The 17,195-nt window shown below is 49.3% G+C and overlaps 1 protein-coding gene, 1 long non-coding RNA gene and 1 pseudogene across 2 annotated transcripts; 1 reads left to right on the forward strand and 2 right to left on the reverse strand.

The window, feature by feature from the left end:
- Positions 1 to 27: 27 nt before the first annotated feature.
- Positions 28 to 3,213, forward strand: LOC124675971 (annotated as a pseudogene).
- A 1,420-nt stretch (positions 3,214 to 4,633) lies between these two features.
- Positions 4,634 to 7,339, reverse strand: LOC124677403 (heat shock protein 90-1). The gene is made up of 3 exons (XM_047213391.1): positions 6,968 to 7,339; positions 6,731 to 6,872; positions 4,634 to 6,544 (listed from the first exon to the last, which is right to left on the reverse strand). Exons 1-3 carry the CDS (start codon positions 7,118 to 7,120, stop codon positions 4,701 to 4,703), a joined length of 2,139 nt encoding a protein of 712 aa, XP_047069347.1. The 5' UTR covers positions 7,121 to 7,339; the 3' UTR covers positions 4,634 to 4,700.
- Positions 7,340 to 10,718: 3,379 nt separating this feature from the next.
- LOC124679016 lies at positions 10,719 to 12,062 on the reverse strand. The gene is made up of 2 exons (XR_006994752.1): positions 11,185 to 12,062; positions 10,719 to 11,002 (listed from the first exon to the last, which is right to left on the reverse strand). It is a non-coding gene; the product is annotated as an uncharacterized LOC124679016 (long non-coding RNA).
- Positions 12,063 to 17,195: the final 5,133 nt, after the last annotated feature.

Below are 17,195 nucleotides of genomic sequence, written 5' to 3' on the forward strand. Positions count from 1 at the left end.
CTGACCGTGCACGCTGAGGTGCTTCAGTGAGTTCTCCAAAAATGGATTCAGTGTTTCAATTTCAGTGAATTTGTTCTGCTGTGCCGCGGGTGCAAACACCCCACCTCTTATCTTTGGGGCACCTTTTCATCACTTGCTTCCACACACCGATTTGCCAGTCCTCTGCTCGCCAGATTGGTTATCTATTCTAGCACCGGATCTTGTTCTGATTCTGGTTCTGTTGAATAAAAATATTCAAGCACATACGTACTGATGTTGTGTTGCTTTTTTGCATTGGTCAGTTTCTAGCTTGTTATAGCGACATCAGTGAAAGGTTGGCGGGTCACTTTTATGCTTCAGTTGAAATGTTGAATACTGAATGTTGAATGTTGAAACTGCACACATGGAAGGACTTCATGCCAAAAGCCATCAAGTTTTTTGTTGTCTTGTGCTCCTTGCAGGCTAGCCTAGCTAGCCAAACTCACCAGGGATCACCATCTCCAAGTACTACCTCTGTCTATAGGACAGAGAAAGATGTCGCAAATTTGTATTTTACCAGTCTTATCTTCAACTCTTTGACCAAAGAAAAAAAACATGGCTTTAGTGGACATCAAGGCAAAGACGTCTCAGAATGTTGTTGCACGAATCCTGAGAAGTTTCAGATATGCATAGCTTCTCCTAGCTCCTGATTGCAATACCCATTACTAAAACACCAGAGTTTCAAACACACATACATGGAGGTGATCTTTTCTGCTGCTGTGGGTGAGCTTGCCAGCAGATCCCTATCTTTCGTCGTGGATAGATACCTGAAGCAGAAGGCAGCGCCAACCGAGGAGGAGAGGCTACGCAGCCTCGAACGACTGCTGCTGCGGCTTTGCGTCGTTGTCGAGGAGGCAGATGGCCGGCTCATCACGAACCAGGCCATGCTGCATCAGCTCAGCATACTTAAAAAGGAGATGTATAGAGGGTACTACACCCTCGACGTCTTCAGGTACCGAGCCCGTGGAGAAGACATGACAAAAGATCACCAAGTCAGTAACTCCTTTTCTCCATCTGAGTTCAACCCTGCCAAGCGTGTATGTTTCTGCAGTGGCAACAACGAAGGTGCAGCGCAAGCTGACCTGCTGGAGCTAGTTCTTTGCAGCGTAAGGGAGACCATCGAAGATGTGCGTGAGTTTGTCATGTTTCTATGCGGATGCCCACGTAACCATACAACATGTATCTGCTTCTGGACAAGTGTATCTTCGGACGCCAGATGGAGATGGAACATATCATGAACTTCCTGTTGCAAGAGGAAAGTGCTCCTGGTGCTGTTGAAGATCTGGCTGTCCTGCCGATCATTGGTCCAGGAAAAACTGGAAAGAGCACCCTGGTCGAGCACGCTTTCCACGATGAAAGGGTGCGCAACCACTTCTCTCAGATTTTGGGTTTCAATGGTGATGATCTTGAAGATGCAAGTGTAGAGACCCTAAGAGATGGAGGTAGAATCAAGTATCAAAATCGTGGCATGGGCCGTGGAAGGACACTTATCATCATTGAGCTAGCTTTTGATATCAAAGAGTCTGTATGGAAAAGGTTGTATTCAGCTGCGAGAAGTTGCATCCTCAGTGGCAGCAAGATCATAATCGTGAGCCGATCCGACAAGATTGCAAGCTTTGGAACCACGCAACCCCTCAGATTACAGTTATTTACTCAGGAAGCATACTGGTACTTTTTCAAGGTGCGTACATTCGGGAGCACCAGCGTGGAAGACCACCCTAAGCTCGCAGCAATAGCCGTGGACATGGCCAGGGTGCTGAATGGGTGCTTCAGGGGTGCAATCATCATGAGTGGACTACTAAAAGCAAACTTTAACCTCCGTTTCTGGAGCATGGCCCTTGCAACCGTCAGGAATATCCACCAGAGTAGCATCTTGCTATATGGGGATCGTTTAGATGATACTTGGGAGCTGACAGAGCAGGTATATCTTAGGAGAGTAACAAAAACTTCCTCTGAGTGCTTTGTAATTTTGTCTGAATACCAGACATGTTCTGCTGAAACTGAACTTGAACATTCCGAGATGATGAGCATGCAAGACCTTTTATTTGGAAGTGTTAGGCCTCGAGGAAATTTCAAGGTCCATGCATGGACATCTCACCTGCCGCCTCACTACAGCTACATGTTTCACTGTGGGATACAGAGGCCACGGCGTATGGTCGCCAGGAACAAGTGCTTTCAGAAGAGTACCAGCTGGGTGATTGTCTAGCCTTCCATTTATCTGCTGAACATGGTTTGTCTGCATTGCACTGATTCAGAACTCCATGCTGATGCATAGTTGATGCTTGTGCAACGACACGAAGAGGTGGAAGTAGAGTGGATATCGTGTCTTTACTGAAATTCCTTGGTTAGGTCTTAGGTGAGAGTAGCCTGCTGGGTCGAGTACCTTTAGCCCGTGTGCTGACTACTGAGAAACCATGGTATAAACACCTTACTATTGAACATTGACTAGTTATTTTTTCCATACGGACAACTGTTTTCTACTAGTTTAGTTAGAATTGTATCCCGACATGTTAAAACTGTCGGTTCCATGATTCCTCCAGTAGCATGTTGCATTTACTGAATATATGATTCTTGCAGAAGACTATGCTGATGGCAAGGACATGAGCATCCACCTCCCTTCCTCCAGAGATGTGCAACATCACTCGACACACGCGGGTGGAATTTGTACTATAGGTGGTGGCACTACAAGGTACTTCCTCACTAGAAGCCAGTAGATGTAGACCTGGAGTTTTGGTTTGCTTTTGTTCAAAACCTAGAATTGCGATTTAAGATTCATTCAGTGGTATTCAAATTCAACTAGGCATCCCATAATATTCGCCACTACTATTAGTCGAATCTCCCTCTTGTGATTGGCTGCGCTTTGGATTGTGCCAATTGACTTGCAAGCCGTAGCCAGTTTCTTTTAAGCATTTACCATGTTGGTCAGAATTGGATTCTGAGTTTTTTTAGATAAAGATTGAATTGCGAGTTGTGACCAATATGGTAAAAAGGCGGGGGTGGATGCTGAAGAAAATGCCATTCAGATGGGATAATCATTTTGGACCAGTCAGTTTGTCATCTATCACCTGTCTGGATCGAAGGGGATATCTAGGAGGCACAGACTGAACTAATTGTTGAACTGAAGAAACCAGAGCGCCGGCCGGCCTGTCGGAGAGGCAGCATGGGTACGGGCTCAACACAGGGAGAAGTGGACGCGGATGAGGCGGAGCGCGGTGTCCTGGTGGACGGTGGTGGCAGTCGAGGAAAGAGAGATGGCTCCATACACGGAGAGCGATGTCGGCGGAGCCTAGGCCAGAGTGCGCACGCGACGTGGAGGAGGCGGTGGTGCGGGGAGGGACCGGCGAAGGAGTCTGTACTAGTTTATGGCATCCGTTGAGCAGCTAGCCCACAACCGGCTCTGTTGGTCCATTCAGAATTTACTGCATTTGTTTGTTTTAATTTCCAGCTCAAACAAGCAGCTGGCCTCTCAACTGAATTCACGATCGTAAAAACGATTACTCCTTCCACCAAAAATATATCATAAATTTTTATAGATTCAAATATCATCTAGATATATTTAAATTAGATAAATTCGCAACATCATTCTCAGGATTCATAATAACCAAGAAAAGAGCGAGCAGGTTGTCAGTGATGACGCTAAAAGATGTGGTATCATCAATACCGCCCCTTAATTTTTCCAGGTGACACGGGGTAGTAGCCCGGCTCATCGGAGATCGGCGGCCCAATCTTCCTCCACGGCGCCATCGCCGACATATCAAACCCACCGTCGTCGGCTTCTTTGCTGGCAGGCGACGGTGCTGGGGATGGAGCAGGACACGAACATGGACAAGGCGACGCTGGTGCCTCCGCCGCAGGCTGCTGAGGACGGCGAGCTGCCGCCGCCAGGTGGGTGGCTCTGGACAGGGAGACCATGCTCGAGGTGGACACGAGGAAGGCGAGCAGGAGCGGGAGAAGAAAGCAGTGAGCCATTGTGTAGACGGTGACCTTGGCTTGTCTTGATGTTTTCAATTCGCAGCGTACTACTTTGTGAGACTAGTGGTATATAGAGGTGCCACGGAAGGAACTGTGCAGACTTCAGCGTTGGAACGCTTCTGTACTTAACTGACCGGCGTTTCAGTAACTCAGTTGTTCCTAACCCCTGATTTAAGTAGTAACAACTATGACATGGATTTCTTTTTACAGTACTTAGATCTTGTATATCTGAATCGGGGAGTTAAATTTGCTAATTTGAGCTAATTAACATGTGGTGACATTTAGCGCAGTTTACTTTTGTAGAATAGGATGGAATCAAGTTTGTGAGATGCAAGCAATGTTCCTCGAAGAATCTTGTTTCTTGAGTACCTGAGCTAACATGGGAGCTATAAGCTTGAATTAACAATTTGCCAGCCATGGTTATGGAGATAATAACTAGCGCCCACGCAAAAAGAGAAAGATGATAGGAGCAGCCGGCTGCTCAAAACACTCATTGACAAAAACTCAATCCATTTCTTCAGATTTGGACAAAGACAGGGAGAAACTCCCTTCAGTTCACTCACGCCGGACACACTACATTACACGACCCACCCAATTGAGAGACACATACTGGACTAGACTCGAATCAACATGACGGCGACTGATGACAGCGACCAACTCAGACTGACTGACGACACGATACCAGCAGCTCTGCTCCTCCCGATCGATCTTCAGTCGACCTCCTCCATCTTGCTCTCCTCGGCGCCCTCCTCCTCCAGGGCGGGCATGTCGGCGTCCTCCTCCTCGGCACCAACGTCATCGATGTTGAGCCCGAGCTTGAGCATCCTGTGGATCCTGGCAGCGAAGGTGTTGGGCTCCTCGAGGCTGAACCCGGAGGTGAGCAGGGCGGTCTCGAACAGCAGCATGACGAGGTCCTTGACGGACTTGTCGTTCTTGTCGGCCTCGGCCCGCTTCCGCAGCTCCTCCATGATGCCGTTCTCCGGGTTGATCTCCATGGTCTTCTTGCTGGACATGTAGGCGCCCATGCTGCTGTCCCGCAGCGCCTGCGCCTTCATGATCCGCTCCATGTTGGCGGTCCACCCGTACTCGCCGGTGACGAGGCAGCACGGGGAGTCGACGATGCGGTCCGAGACGACGACCTTTTCGATCTTGTCGCCGAGGATATCCTTGATGGTCTTGCAGAGGCCCTCGAAGGCGGCCTTCTTCTCCTCCTTGCGCTTCTTCTCTTCCTCTGTTTCCTCGTCGAGCTTGAGCCCCTCCTTGGTGGCGGACACCAGCTTCTTGCCGTCGTACTCCTTGAGCTGCCCGACGGCGTACTCGTCGATGGCGTCCACCATGAAAAGCACCTCGTAGCCGCGCTTCTTGAGGCGCTCCAGGAAGGGCGAGTTCTCGACGGCCTTCTTGGACTCGCCGGTGATGTAGTAGATGTCCTTCTGGCCGTCCTTCATGCGCGTGACGTAGTCCTTGAGGCTGGTGAGCTCGTCGCCGCTCTTGGTGGAGTGGTAGCGGAGCAGGTCGGCGAGCTTGGCGCGGTTCTGCGAGTCCTCGTGCACGCCCAGCTTGAGGTTCTTGGAGAATGCCTCGTAGAACTTGGCGTAGTCCTCCTTGTTCTCGGCGATCTCGAAGAAGAGCTCGATGCACTTCTTGACGAGGTTCTTGCGGATGACCTTGAGGATCTTGTTCTGCTGCAGCGTCTCGCGGGAGATGTTGAGGGGCAGGTCGTCGGAGTCGACGACGCCCTTGACGAAGCCGAGCCACTCCGGGATGAGGTCCTCGCAGTTGTCCATGATGAAGACGCGGCGCACGTAGAGCTTGATGTTGTTCATCTTCTTGCGGGTGTCGAAGAGGTCGAAGGGGGCGCGGCGGGGCACGAAGAGCACCGCCTTGAACTCCAGCTGCCCCTCCACCGAGAAGTGCTTCACGGCGAGGTGGTCCTCCCAGTCGTTGGTGATGCTCTTGTAGAAGGAGGCGTACTCCTCCTTGCTGATCTCCTCCGGCTTGCGCAGCCAGATGGGCTTCTGCTTGTTGATCTGCGCCCACTCGTGGCTCACCTCCTTCACCTTCCTCTTCTTCTTGCCATCCTTCTTGTCGGCGTCGTCGTCGACCTCCTCGACGTCGCCTTCCTTCTTGTCAGCAGCCACATCGTCCTCGTCCTCGTCGTCGCTGATCTCCTTCTCGGTGGTCTTCTCGGTCCAGAGGTAGATGGGGTAGCTGATGAACTCCGAGTGCTTCTTGACGAGGTCCTTGAGGCGGCGCTCCTCCAGGTACTCGAGCTGGTCATCCTTGAGGTAGAGCGTCATCTTGGTGCCACGGCCCAGCCGCTCGCCCGTGGTGTCGAGCGTGACCGTGAAGGAGCCCCCCGCCTGCGACTCCCACACGTACTGCTCGTCGTCGTTGTGCTTGGTGGTGACCACCACCTTTTCGGCGACGAGGTAGGCCGAGTAGAAGCCGACCCCGAACTGGCCGATCATGCTCACGTCCGCCCCCGCCTGCAGCGCCTCCATGAACTCCTTGGTGCCGGAGCGCGCGATGGTGCCCAGGTTGTTCACCAGGTCTGCCACCCACAACAATTCAGAGATGTCCCGTCAGAAATTCGGCATTTTTATGGCACGGAAGAGATCGCCCTTAATTCAGAGATTCAGTGGTTCAGAAATTCAGCATTTTTATGGCACACAGAGTTGAATCAACATCATCTAGAATTCAGTGAGGAAGGCAAAGGGAGTGAAGCAGAGCAACGTACCAGCCTTGGTCATGCCGACGCCGCTGTCGACGATGGTGAGCGTCTTGTTGGCCTTGTCGGGGACGGTGCGGATGAAGAGCTCCGGCTGCGCGTCGAGCTTGCTCTTGTCCGTCAGGCTCTCGAACCGGATCTTGTCAAGCGCCTGCAGTCAATTCGGCACCACGCATCAGTCGGCGAACAGAGCAGAGAAACAGAGGAAGCAGGGGGAAACAAGGAACAGAGAGGAATGGAACGTACATCTGAGGAGTTGGAGATGAGCTCCCTGAGGAAGATCTCCTTGTTGGAGTAGAAGGTGTTGATGATGAGCGAGAGCAGCTGGTTGATCTCCGCCTGGAACGCGAAGGTCTCCGCCTCCGCCGCCGCGCCGCCCATCTGCACGTCCGACGCCATCGACCTCAAAGGGGAAATTTTTTCGAAGCAAGAAGAAAGGGGATGATGGATTTGGTGGTGGTGGGAGATGATGGATGGATTGTGCGCAATGCGATCGATTTGCTTGTCGCTGCGAGAGATTTGGGGACAGGTCGGACGAACTGGTGGCGGTTTTATACCCGGAGGGGGTTGATGGTCGCGGGGGCTCGCAGATGTTCTAGCGCCTTCGATCTCGGCGGTTTGGAGTTGGGGCGCGCGATCGCGGGGGCTCGCAGATGTTCTAGCGCCTTCGACCAGCTGATCGGTCTCGGCGGTTTGTCTCGCGGGGGTTCCCGAATGTTCCTGCCTCTTCTCTTGCCTATCCGTCCCTTCGAGCGGCGGTCTCTGCCCTAGCATTATCTGGAAGCTTCTCCTGTACCCGCGACCAACAAAAAGGAGGGTGGGGTTTGCTGTAAGATTCGTGCGAGCACCCACGATGGGCCATGGCCATTCATTCCATCCAACTAAATCCTTTTCTCTTCTACAAAATTCAACTAAATGTTTTTTCGGTTGTGTCCACCCGGGCAGAAAAACGCTTCAGCAACCTTGGCGGCGGGGATCTACAGCGACGAGTCGGCGGCTTCTCTCGGCAGGACGGCTCCTCGTGGTGGAGGCGGCAGCCTCGGGCGGAGAGGCAGCATCGGCTATGAAGGCTAGCGGCGTCTGCGGGTGCGCGCCGTCGTCCTTAGCCGCGGGGTGGCAATGCGGCGGTCGTGGTATGGGGGTTGCTCCGGTGCCCTCTGCAAGGTAAGTTTTTTCCTACCCTCAAGTTGGCTCTTTTCTCCACTTGAGCTGGTCGCCAGTTCCTGCCGGTTCTGGAGACGGTTCGGGGGTGGTTTGGTATTAGGTTCAAGTGAAATCCCTTGTCACCGCGATAGAGGCGACGCCCATGGGCATTATGCTTCCTCTCGAGGAGCTATTGGACTGGGAGACGTTGGCGCCATGGGCGTCGATTCCTCCTTGGAGGCGTCGCTTGGTGAACGATTGTCGGTTGAGGTGGTAGGCGCCTGGTAGTAGTGTTGCTCGAGCACGCTTGGTGACCTACTGTTTCATCATCAACGATCTTCCCAAATGCTTGCATTCTTCGTGGCAGCTCCCCCTCGGTCGGTGGCAGTTTCAATCTCGATGGTTTCATCAGTTTCAGCGAGGTGTGTTTGGTTTGTGCCCAAGTTTGGCTTGTGGTCTGCATCAGGGAAGCGCATCAAATGTTCGATGGTTCGGTGTCCTTCGAGCCAGACGAGAGGGAAGGGATCCCTCTTCAGCATTGGAAATGCTTGTTGTCATAGCCCTCCCAACTTGTGTTGCAAACGATGACAGGGGCACCAACATCGCCTTGTCCTTGTTCGTGTCCTGCTCCATCCTCGGGTCCAACGCCGGTCGGCAAAGAAGCCGATGACGGTGGGTTCGATATGGCGCCGTGGAGGAAGATCGGGCCGCCGATCTCCGACGAGCCGAGGTACTGATCCATACGACATTTTTGAGTGCCATCACAACCCACTGTTAAAATATATAGCCTAGCCCTTTCTAACAGTTCAGACTTTTAGAAAACTTGCCTAGTGTATTAATTCAATATGGTGTCAGAGCTAGGAGGTCTCAAAGCACTATTTAATTTATCCCGCGACCATCAGTGGTGTCCGTGTCTCGGGAGCAGCGCCACCCGCCGGGCTTCCTTCCGCCAGAGTGCGCCGCCACAAATCAGTCTTCCGGGAAGGTAACTTCCATTTCCCCTCCTCTCCCTCCCTCTCGTTTTCTTCTCCCCCCACTTGAGAGTCGCCTGTAGAGCGACCCCGGCCCGCTCCTCTCTCTTCTCTGGCGGCGCTGCCGGTCAGCGACGAGGTGGATGCGTGGTGCGGGCTGTACAGAGTAGTACTAGTTTTAGGATTAGATCTAGGTTGGTTTTACGCTTGTGGAGCTTTAGAGTATTCCGTTTCTGAGCTTGCTCCTAGCGTCGGCGAGCAGCGCTGGGACACGGTGGATTTGAATCCTTCTCCGGCGTCCGTGGTGGATGAAGGAAGGGGTCGAATCTAGCTAGGGCTCTTCTCAATCAGCCCGCTTCTATGGTTTGTGTGGATCTTCTCAGATCTGTGGCTCTAGCTCCTTCTTCTCGCCATCAAGGAGATGGAGGAGGAAGGGGATGGATGGCAGCTGCTGGAAGGTTTGCGCGATGGAGAAGATCGGCTGCTTCTATCCTTTGGAGCACATCCTCGGCGGCGCTTCGTCGACGACCTCTGGCCGTCTTGTCGTTGACTCCTATGGCCGAATGGCGGCCGCTCCGAGCTCTGGCGTTTTCTTCTGATCTTCTGGTCGTTTGCTGGCGTCAACTCATCAACAACCTCCTGGCCGGCGTGCCAAAGTGGAGGGCCTTCAACTCCAGAAGTGCGGCGCTCTTCGGTGGTTGCATCCCAAGTGGTTTCGTCCCGGCGATCCAGCTGCTGGCCGCAACTGGAGGCATCGACGCGAGGAAGGTGGCAAGGGACCCGATTGCTTTTCTGTCCTTTTTCTGAAGGTCTTGGTTGTAAAAGTTGAGGGCTTGTCTGTAACTTTACATCTCCTAGAGGTCCTATTTGTAAAATGTGTTGCCACCGATGATATGTAATGCAGCTTCTAGGTCCTTCGGGGCCCTTCCCTATTTAAAAAAAAATCAAAAAAAATCAGTCTTCCGGGCTGGCATCAGGGCTCGGATGCTTTCGACTTGCGCTGGTAATCAGATTTATCAGCCTGGTTCATTCACGTGAGGTCGGTCCTGTTTGGCCCTTATGCAAGTACTATTGCCTAGCTGTTACTTCTTGGCAAATAAAAAGTTAGCTAAACTTTGTGCTTGGGATACTAGATCAAATCCGGCCGAGATGTCTTTAGTTTTTCCTCATTTTGCAGAAAATATATCGAACACCAATTCGGTACTCTGCTTGCTGAAATTTATCATGAGACGCTCCATTTTGAATTGTATCCGCAATGGGCTCACAAGGGTTACTGCGAGGCAGGTAGTCCTTTGTGTCAGCGTGTAAACAACGTTTCGGTGACTGCAGTATATTAGAACTAGTTTGTGCACGAGATTCATGCGTGCAAGCCGACATTGTGTATGCGTTTCATAAAGGTGATTGGCATTCGGCAGCAGCATCCATTATGCAGCAAACCAGAGAAGCGCTAACATCAGAAGATTTCTCTTATATATTGAATTACTGTGCAGAAGCACCGTATCCTTTGGTAAATCTACTGTCAGATGCATATTTTACCGAAAACATGGAGTTCAGTAAAGTCCTTTTGGTTGGTTCTTCTCTTGGATCTTCTCCAATATGTCTAGTTTGTTATGCATACTAGATGATACCCCGCGCGTTGCGGCGGGATTTGCATAAAGAAAAATTGAATATATTAGACAAATGAATAAGAACAAATTTGATTTTCTTCTGTAATTTACCACAACCTCTGCTGGGAAATTTGAAATAATGACATGAGATTGATCAATGCATGACCAGAAAGAAATATAAGACGTGTGCTCTGAAGTAGGAGTTAGAATGGTTCAACAGTTGTCACGATTGTACAAATTAGAGCACCGCAGATGCAAGTTTTTTTTTAGAAGAAAGAAAGTACCACATTCCACGTTGAAGTGTTTCTAGTACAATGTAAATGGCATGCCGTACATAAATGGTTTACACATTCTTCTCGAATTACAAAAAACCCGGGATATTTGTAGACTAACCCAACCAATCTTCGCGAAAGACTGTAAATATATAGTCCATTAACACATAAAGAGTTGAAAGATTGGCGACTCCTGCACGTATCTTTCCGTATTGGTATTGCCATCCAGAATTTTAGAGTTGAAGATGATTCATTGCCTCCAATAGAAGTCAAAACATCTAGCAAACCCTGCACCATGGAGTTGATGCCCTGATATTAGTTCATCAAGTGTATATTTTTCTTCACCCAATATGTATATACACATATCAGCTCAACTTGCACGCACAACCTTTTGTTGGAAAAATAATGCAAGTCTATATTGACAAATATTATAGAAAAGGCACATGCATATTGAAGTTAAACAGTCAAACCTTGAACCATGCCAAACTGGCAAAAAGGTTAGACATTTCGTCCATGCCATATTTTCATCACCACTACCAAATTCCACTACATTCTAGTTGAGCCTGGTGGTATGTTTTCGCCACCACTGGTAAAAAAGATAGCAGTATTTTAGTTCATGACTCCTCCTTACCTACATAATCTTATAAAAGAAAAAATACATGCCAGCATGAGAATGCTATACAATATCTGAAAATACAAACCTTGGGTGGTGCTGATTTCATAACATGAATATACCAACAAATGAACTGCATCCGCGGCACACAAAAAAAAAATTCTAGCAATACCATTTTCTTAACTATCCTTCATGTGAAATTCGTCTTGATCCACACCTGAACCAAACAGAAAGGGAAAGCTTGAAGTTCAATCGTTGTGAAACAAAATTAATGTTGTAATATTGTGCAACAATTGAAGGGCGGAAACTAAAATAAAAGGTAAATTAGAGGCATCTGCTCATCCAATCAATGTAAATTAAAATTTAAGAGCAGGAGATGAAAACTTGCATACGCACGGAAGCAGGAGAATTAAAATATACGCGGTACAGGCGATGATTGCTTGAATCCAATAAAAATAAATCGAGGGATTCGAGGTAGCAGCAGGCAGGATCAAACCAAATCGGGTGCAGGGAAGAAAGGCTAGCGGATCTCAAGCCAGAAATCCGGGGATTTGAGGTAGCGGCTGGCAGAATCATATCAAATCAGGTCCAGGGGGAAAATGTCGAGCGGGTTTCAATCCGGAGCTCAGCCAGGCAGATTGGGAATATATGTTGAGGGATTGGAGAAAACAATGGGGGAATTAAAACGGGGAGCAGCCATGTACCAGAGTGGAGGTGGGGGCGCAAGCAAGCGCGCGTTTGATGCGGACGGAAGCACGGCATGGTTTTAACCTGGAGGCTGCTCAGGATGATTTGAATCGAGCAGTTTCCAGTCATGAATGTTGTGATTTATGGGCCAGTTTGATGAGCATTTGCGAGGGGAGGCCTTGGGTCGCGGCGGCAACATTTGTGGCGAGGAGTCCGGACTGTTAATGTGGCGAACGATCGAAGAAGACGAACCGAGGCGGAGCTGTGGTGGGGGAGAGATCGATGGGGAGAGACGGAGAGTACGCGAGGAAGAGGAAGAGAGTCGGTCGGTTCATGGGCCGGTGTCGGCCCATCTGGTCCAAGCGCGCTGTTCTGCCGAGCAAGGGCCATCGGGCGAGCACGACCGTGTCGTCTGCCGCCATCGGGCGTGTCGTCTGCCGAGCAAGGCTCATCGGGCGTGTGGGTATGGCGAGTAGAAATTTTATTCTGGTGACGTGGATCGCTGTGGGCTCAGTAAAATGGGGCCATCTATTAAGAAAGAGAAGATTTTGGAGATCATGGAGGAGAAGGCAACAAATACTAGTAAAGGCAACTACGGATCTGTCACTCGATCACTCACCGAAGGAGGGTATGCCGAGGAGGTATGCCATATTTCTCATGTCCCAAGTGCATGTTTTTTGCATTTTTAACTTGTTTGCAGGTTCAATCATAGAAATACATTTGTGAAACTGCTTTAAGTAGAGCAATGGTGTCCATGGCTACAAGTCATTAGTTCACTGTCGACTCGGATGGTCGTTTTGACTAGTTCCATGAGTCGACGAGTCGACCGACTAGTTGTGGACTAGTCTCGACTAGTCCTGCTTCCTGAGTCGATCGACCTTAATTTTTTTTGGTTAAGTGAGACGTTTGGGAGCCAAAATTAGGAACCCTATCTAGACGACATAATTTGAGGCCTATGCCATGATGTTCTAGGCTCTAGCATTATTATTTATGTAACTTGTGTCGAACATATGTCAGTTTTAATTATTAAATCTCTTATTTGGTTGTCATATATGATAGTGTCTTTTGTACCAGCGATTGCTAAAGTTCATATTGATTGTCGAGCAACAGTCTAGACTAGTCACGACTAGTCTATGCGTCAGTACCCGACGACTCGGCTCGACTTGGCGACTCATAATTATTGCTGTTTTTTTTTACAGGTACAGTAGGGCAAAAACCCTACTGTTTGTCGATTTTTATATTATAATGGCTGGAAAATGTACAAGCGAGGTGAAGATCACTAGTCTAGCTGTTTACAAGGTATCAATCCAGGAAGTCATGCCTTCCTTCAAACTAGGTCTAGCCCTATGAAGATTAGAGACATAGATGGATTTAAAAAATGAAAAACATGATGTGAAGGATGGAGCAATGTCTCTGAAAATGAAGCCATTTCTCTAGTCCCAGATAGCCCAGCATCCAGAGATGAGTATTTCCATGATGAAGTTCATTTTGTATCTCTGGCATGCATCAGAAATCATGTTTATGAGCTGAAGATCAGTATTCCACTCTATGCCCAGTGCCCACCAAAAGCTTTGGCTGAAAGAGCATTCGAAGAAAAAAGGTGCATAAGAGTTTCCTCTGGACAAGTATCACACAATACGCAGTCATTGAACTGCACATAGAAATTCTTTCTGCACATGAGATCTTTAGTATTTAGTCTGTTATTCATGAGTAACCATGCAAAAAATTCTGTCTCGGAATATTGCATGTCTTCCATATATCAAGAATTGGTTTGGCCACTTCATTATTACCAATAAGGGCTCTGTAAACTTTCTTTGTGGAGAAAAATGCTTCACTTCCTCTGAAATGCCATGTATCATAAAGGTCTGAGCTGGTAATTCCGTTTAGATCCAATTGTAAACCCCTGAATTGTAAACCATGCTTCACTTGTACCATCCAATTCACCGTGTCTTTTGTACATGTAAGCTATACAACTTTGCATTTCTGAATGATACTATTAAGTAGGGAGTCAAAATGCCGCTACCAATATGTCCATCCTTTTGTACTCGACTTGACAAGTAAATGCAACAGCTAGCTTCAGCGGAAAGGAGAAAAGGGAATTCATAGGCAAGTTTATAGAATATTTTCTTGATTCGTTAAAATTGATAAGTTGATTCATCAATGGTCATTGCATTAAAGGAGAAATGGAATGATGTTTTCTGTAGCAGGCTTCACCGATTTAATTAATAACTAGTTCTTTGTCCCCGAGTGCGTCATGTCTGTAGATGTATGCATTTTTTGCGCCGAAGTGAGAGACTCAGAGATCAAGTCTAAATGATATCATCCTCCTCATGGTTTTTCTTGATTCTACAATTTCTTATAGTGTGAGATAGCACATGATATGTTCTGTTAGAGCATCTCTAGCAGAGCCTGTAAAAACGCGAACTGAAAATCCGGAGTTCAGTTCACCGAACTCGCGTTTAAGGGTCAAAAAAACGCTGGCGCAGAACAGACCCCGTAAATGAAAACTGTAAAATAGAATATTCCCTAAATATGCCAATAAGGCCCACTATCAGCCATTTTTTCTTTTTTCCTTATTTTTCTTATTTTTCTGTCTTCTTCTCCCCGAGCTTGCTCCACCACTGCCCCGCCCCGGCCAAGCCCCGCGGCACGCCCGCCTGCCGCCCCCCCCCCCCCCCGCCGAGCTCCGCCGCGCGCTCGCCTGCTGCGCGTCGCCCGCCCGGCCCGCACCCGCCCGCCGCCCCGGCGAAGTCCCGCCACGAGACACCCCGCGCCGCGCCGCCCCACCCCGCCCCGGCGACGGCCCGCGACGAGCTGCGCCGCGCGCCGCCCCATCCTCGCCCCGGCCGGTTCCGCGCCGCGCCGCCCCACGCCGGCCCGGCCTTGCCTCGCCCCGCCACGCGCTGGCCCATCCCGCTCGGCCCCGGCCCCGCGCCGGCTCGCCCCGCGCCGGCTCGCCCCGCGCCGCCCAACACTGCCCCGGCGAGCTCAATTCCGCCCCGCCCTTTCACGGACGCCTCCAGGGCCGCCCCGCCCGCGCTCGGCGAATTTGTGGCCGGCCGGCTGCCCACTCTCCCTTCCTCGAGCTCGGAACGCATGGCTCCGCCGAAATTTGGTTGACCTTCGACCAGATTTTGTCGAATTTGGTCCTATTCCAGTAGTCCTCCAGCGGAAGTGCACTGTTCTGAGCTGAAGTTTCAGCCCGCCAAAATACCACTAGGAGTACAGTTCGCGTTCAGTTCGACCTTTCGACCCCTACAAATAGGGACCAGAGTTTGGTTTCAGTCTCGGCCGGTAATTTTTTTTTCGATTTCGTCCTGTTTGCAGTAACTGATCTGCGCCGATTTTCGAACTGAACCCGTAAATTGGCAGTTATTTTTCAGTTTTGGGCCTTTTACGGGCTCTGTTAGAGATGCTCTTAAGCACTTGCATCCGTTCCCGCAGGAACAATCTGTGCCAAGTTTCGTTTGACATGTAGTAGTAATCCCCGCAACTTGTGCCAAACGAGGCCTTGTCTTTTTTTCGAAATGGAAACGAGGCCTTGTCTAACGGAGTGAGTGAATGTCCGAGTATTGTTGACGAAGAGTGTGAGTTGCTGGAGATCAAACATAAAAAAAAACAGGCTAAAGAACAAATAACAAGTGGCACCATGAAAGAAACAGGCTAAACAAGAAAATAAACAAGTACCACCATGAAGCAGCACAGTTCATGCTGCCCAAAAGCGCAAAAGGCTATATTCAGTAATCAAAAGAACCAAATATCTTAGCACTTTTTTCCCTTGTATATGTATTTTATATTCGAACCAAAACCCTTTATATACAGATGTAACCAGCAACATCTCTACAGCAAGTAAATAGCCAAGTTGCAGGCAGACCTACATCAACATATAGCCTAGAGAGAGAGAGACCATAGCAAGGATGGGTCAATCCAGCTCTACCGGGCAGCCAGAGGGAGGGTATATCCGCCATCCATTGGCAGCCGACGGCAGAAACAGGTGATTTCCGGAAGAGCTTGCTTTATATGTACATTTAAATTGGTTTTGTGTCGATACTTCTTGCAGCTGCAAAATTTCAACTGGTAGTAATGACTAAGTGTTGAGAACCCAGCTTCTTATTTTCTTCGAGTTTTGTGGGTGTAATTATAAGGAGTCCGGAACTAGAGGGTGACAATTTTCTGTCTCCAACATGCAGGAACGAGCAGTTTGGCAAGTCAACGAAGGCCGAGAACAAATACTACAAAAGATCGACCAAGGACAGTCTTGTTCTGAGGGCAACACTGGAAGCTATCACAAGAATGGGATAAAACTACGAATTTGCAGAAAAGAGAGATGGCATATTTTCTTGTTATTGTAGGCGTCAATCCTGCGTCCAGAAAGGCTATCAAATTAGTGTGCTTCTCATCTTTGTAAATATTTATTCAATAAAAGGCGTCAGAAAATTTCTTATATGAGCTACTGCTTAGGCTCCATGGATCTCTTGCACAATTTTTTATTGCTCCTTGTCCCTTGAAGAAGTCATGTTTACCCCTTCTTACAAATGGTGGTGATTGATGAACCATATCTACCATATTATAATATACACGAGGCTGCATCTGACAGACCTTTTCTCATGTAAATTTTTGCCTAGGAAGAGGACGCTGACATGCCCGCCCCAGAGGAGGAGGGCAAGATGGAGGAGGCCGACTAAAGATGAGGAGGAACAGAGTTGGTGTCGCGTCGTCAGTCTAGTCTGAGTTGGTTGCTGTCATCATTGTTGTTGACTTTTGAGTCCTTTTTTAACAAGAGAGGGGTCTAGAAAATCCCAGAGAAGCTCTATTCTAACGGCAGGTACAAATTACATAGAGGCCCTTTACATCACTTTCCCTAATGAACCTAATATTTAAAGATAAGACCTCTATTCTCACAAAAACCCCTTGAAACAAACAAGAAAAAAGCAATCAGGTACATGGGGTGCTCCGCCACAAGTCGCCGACAACCTCCAGGCGTTGCTGCCGAGATCGAAGAGAAGCTTGCTCGAAATCTCTGTTCCGACGAGAAGATCCAGCCGCCGGCCACTCCTAGGACGTCGGGGACGCACCACTTGGCTTCCTAGATGCGGCGAGCTCGGGCGACGGATCCGAGAGGCCTCCGCAAAGGAGTTTGAGGATGGGCCGCCATATCGGCCAAGGGTCACGATGACGAAG

Source organism: Lolium rigidum, chromosome 7 (assembly GCF_022539505.1).
Source record: "Lolium rigidum isolate FL_2022 chromosome 7, APGP_CSIRO_Lrig_0.1, whole genome shotgun sequence".
Classification (NCBI taxonomy): Eukaryota; Viridiplantae; Streptophyta; class Magnoliopsida; order Poales; family Poaceae; genus Lolium; species Lolium rigidum.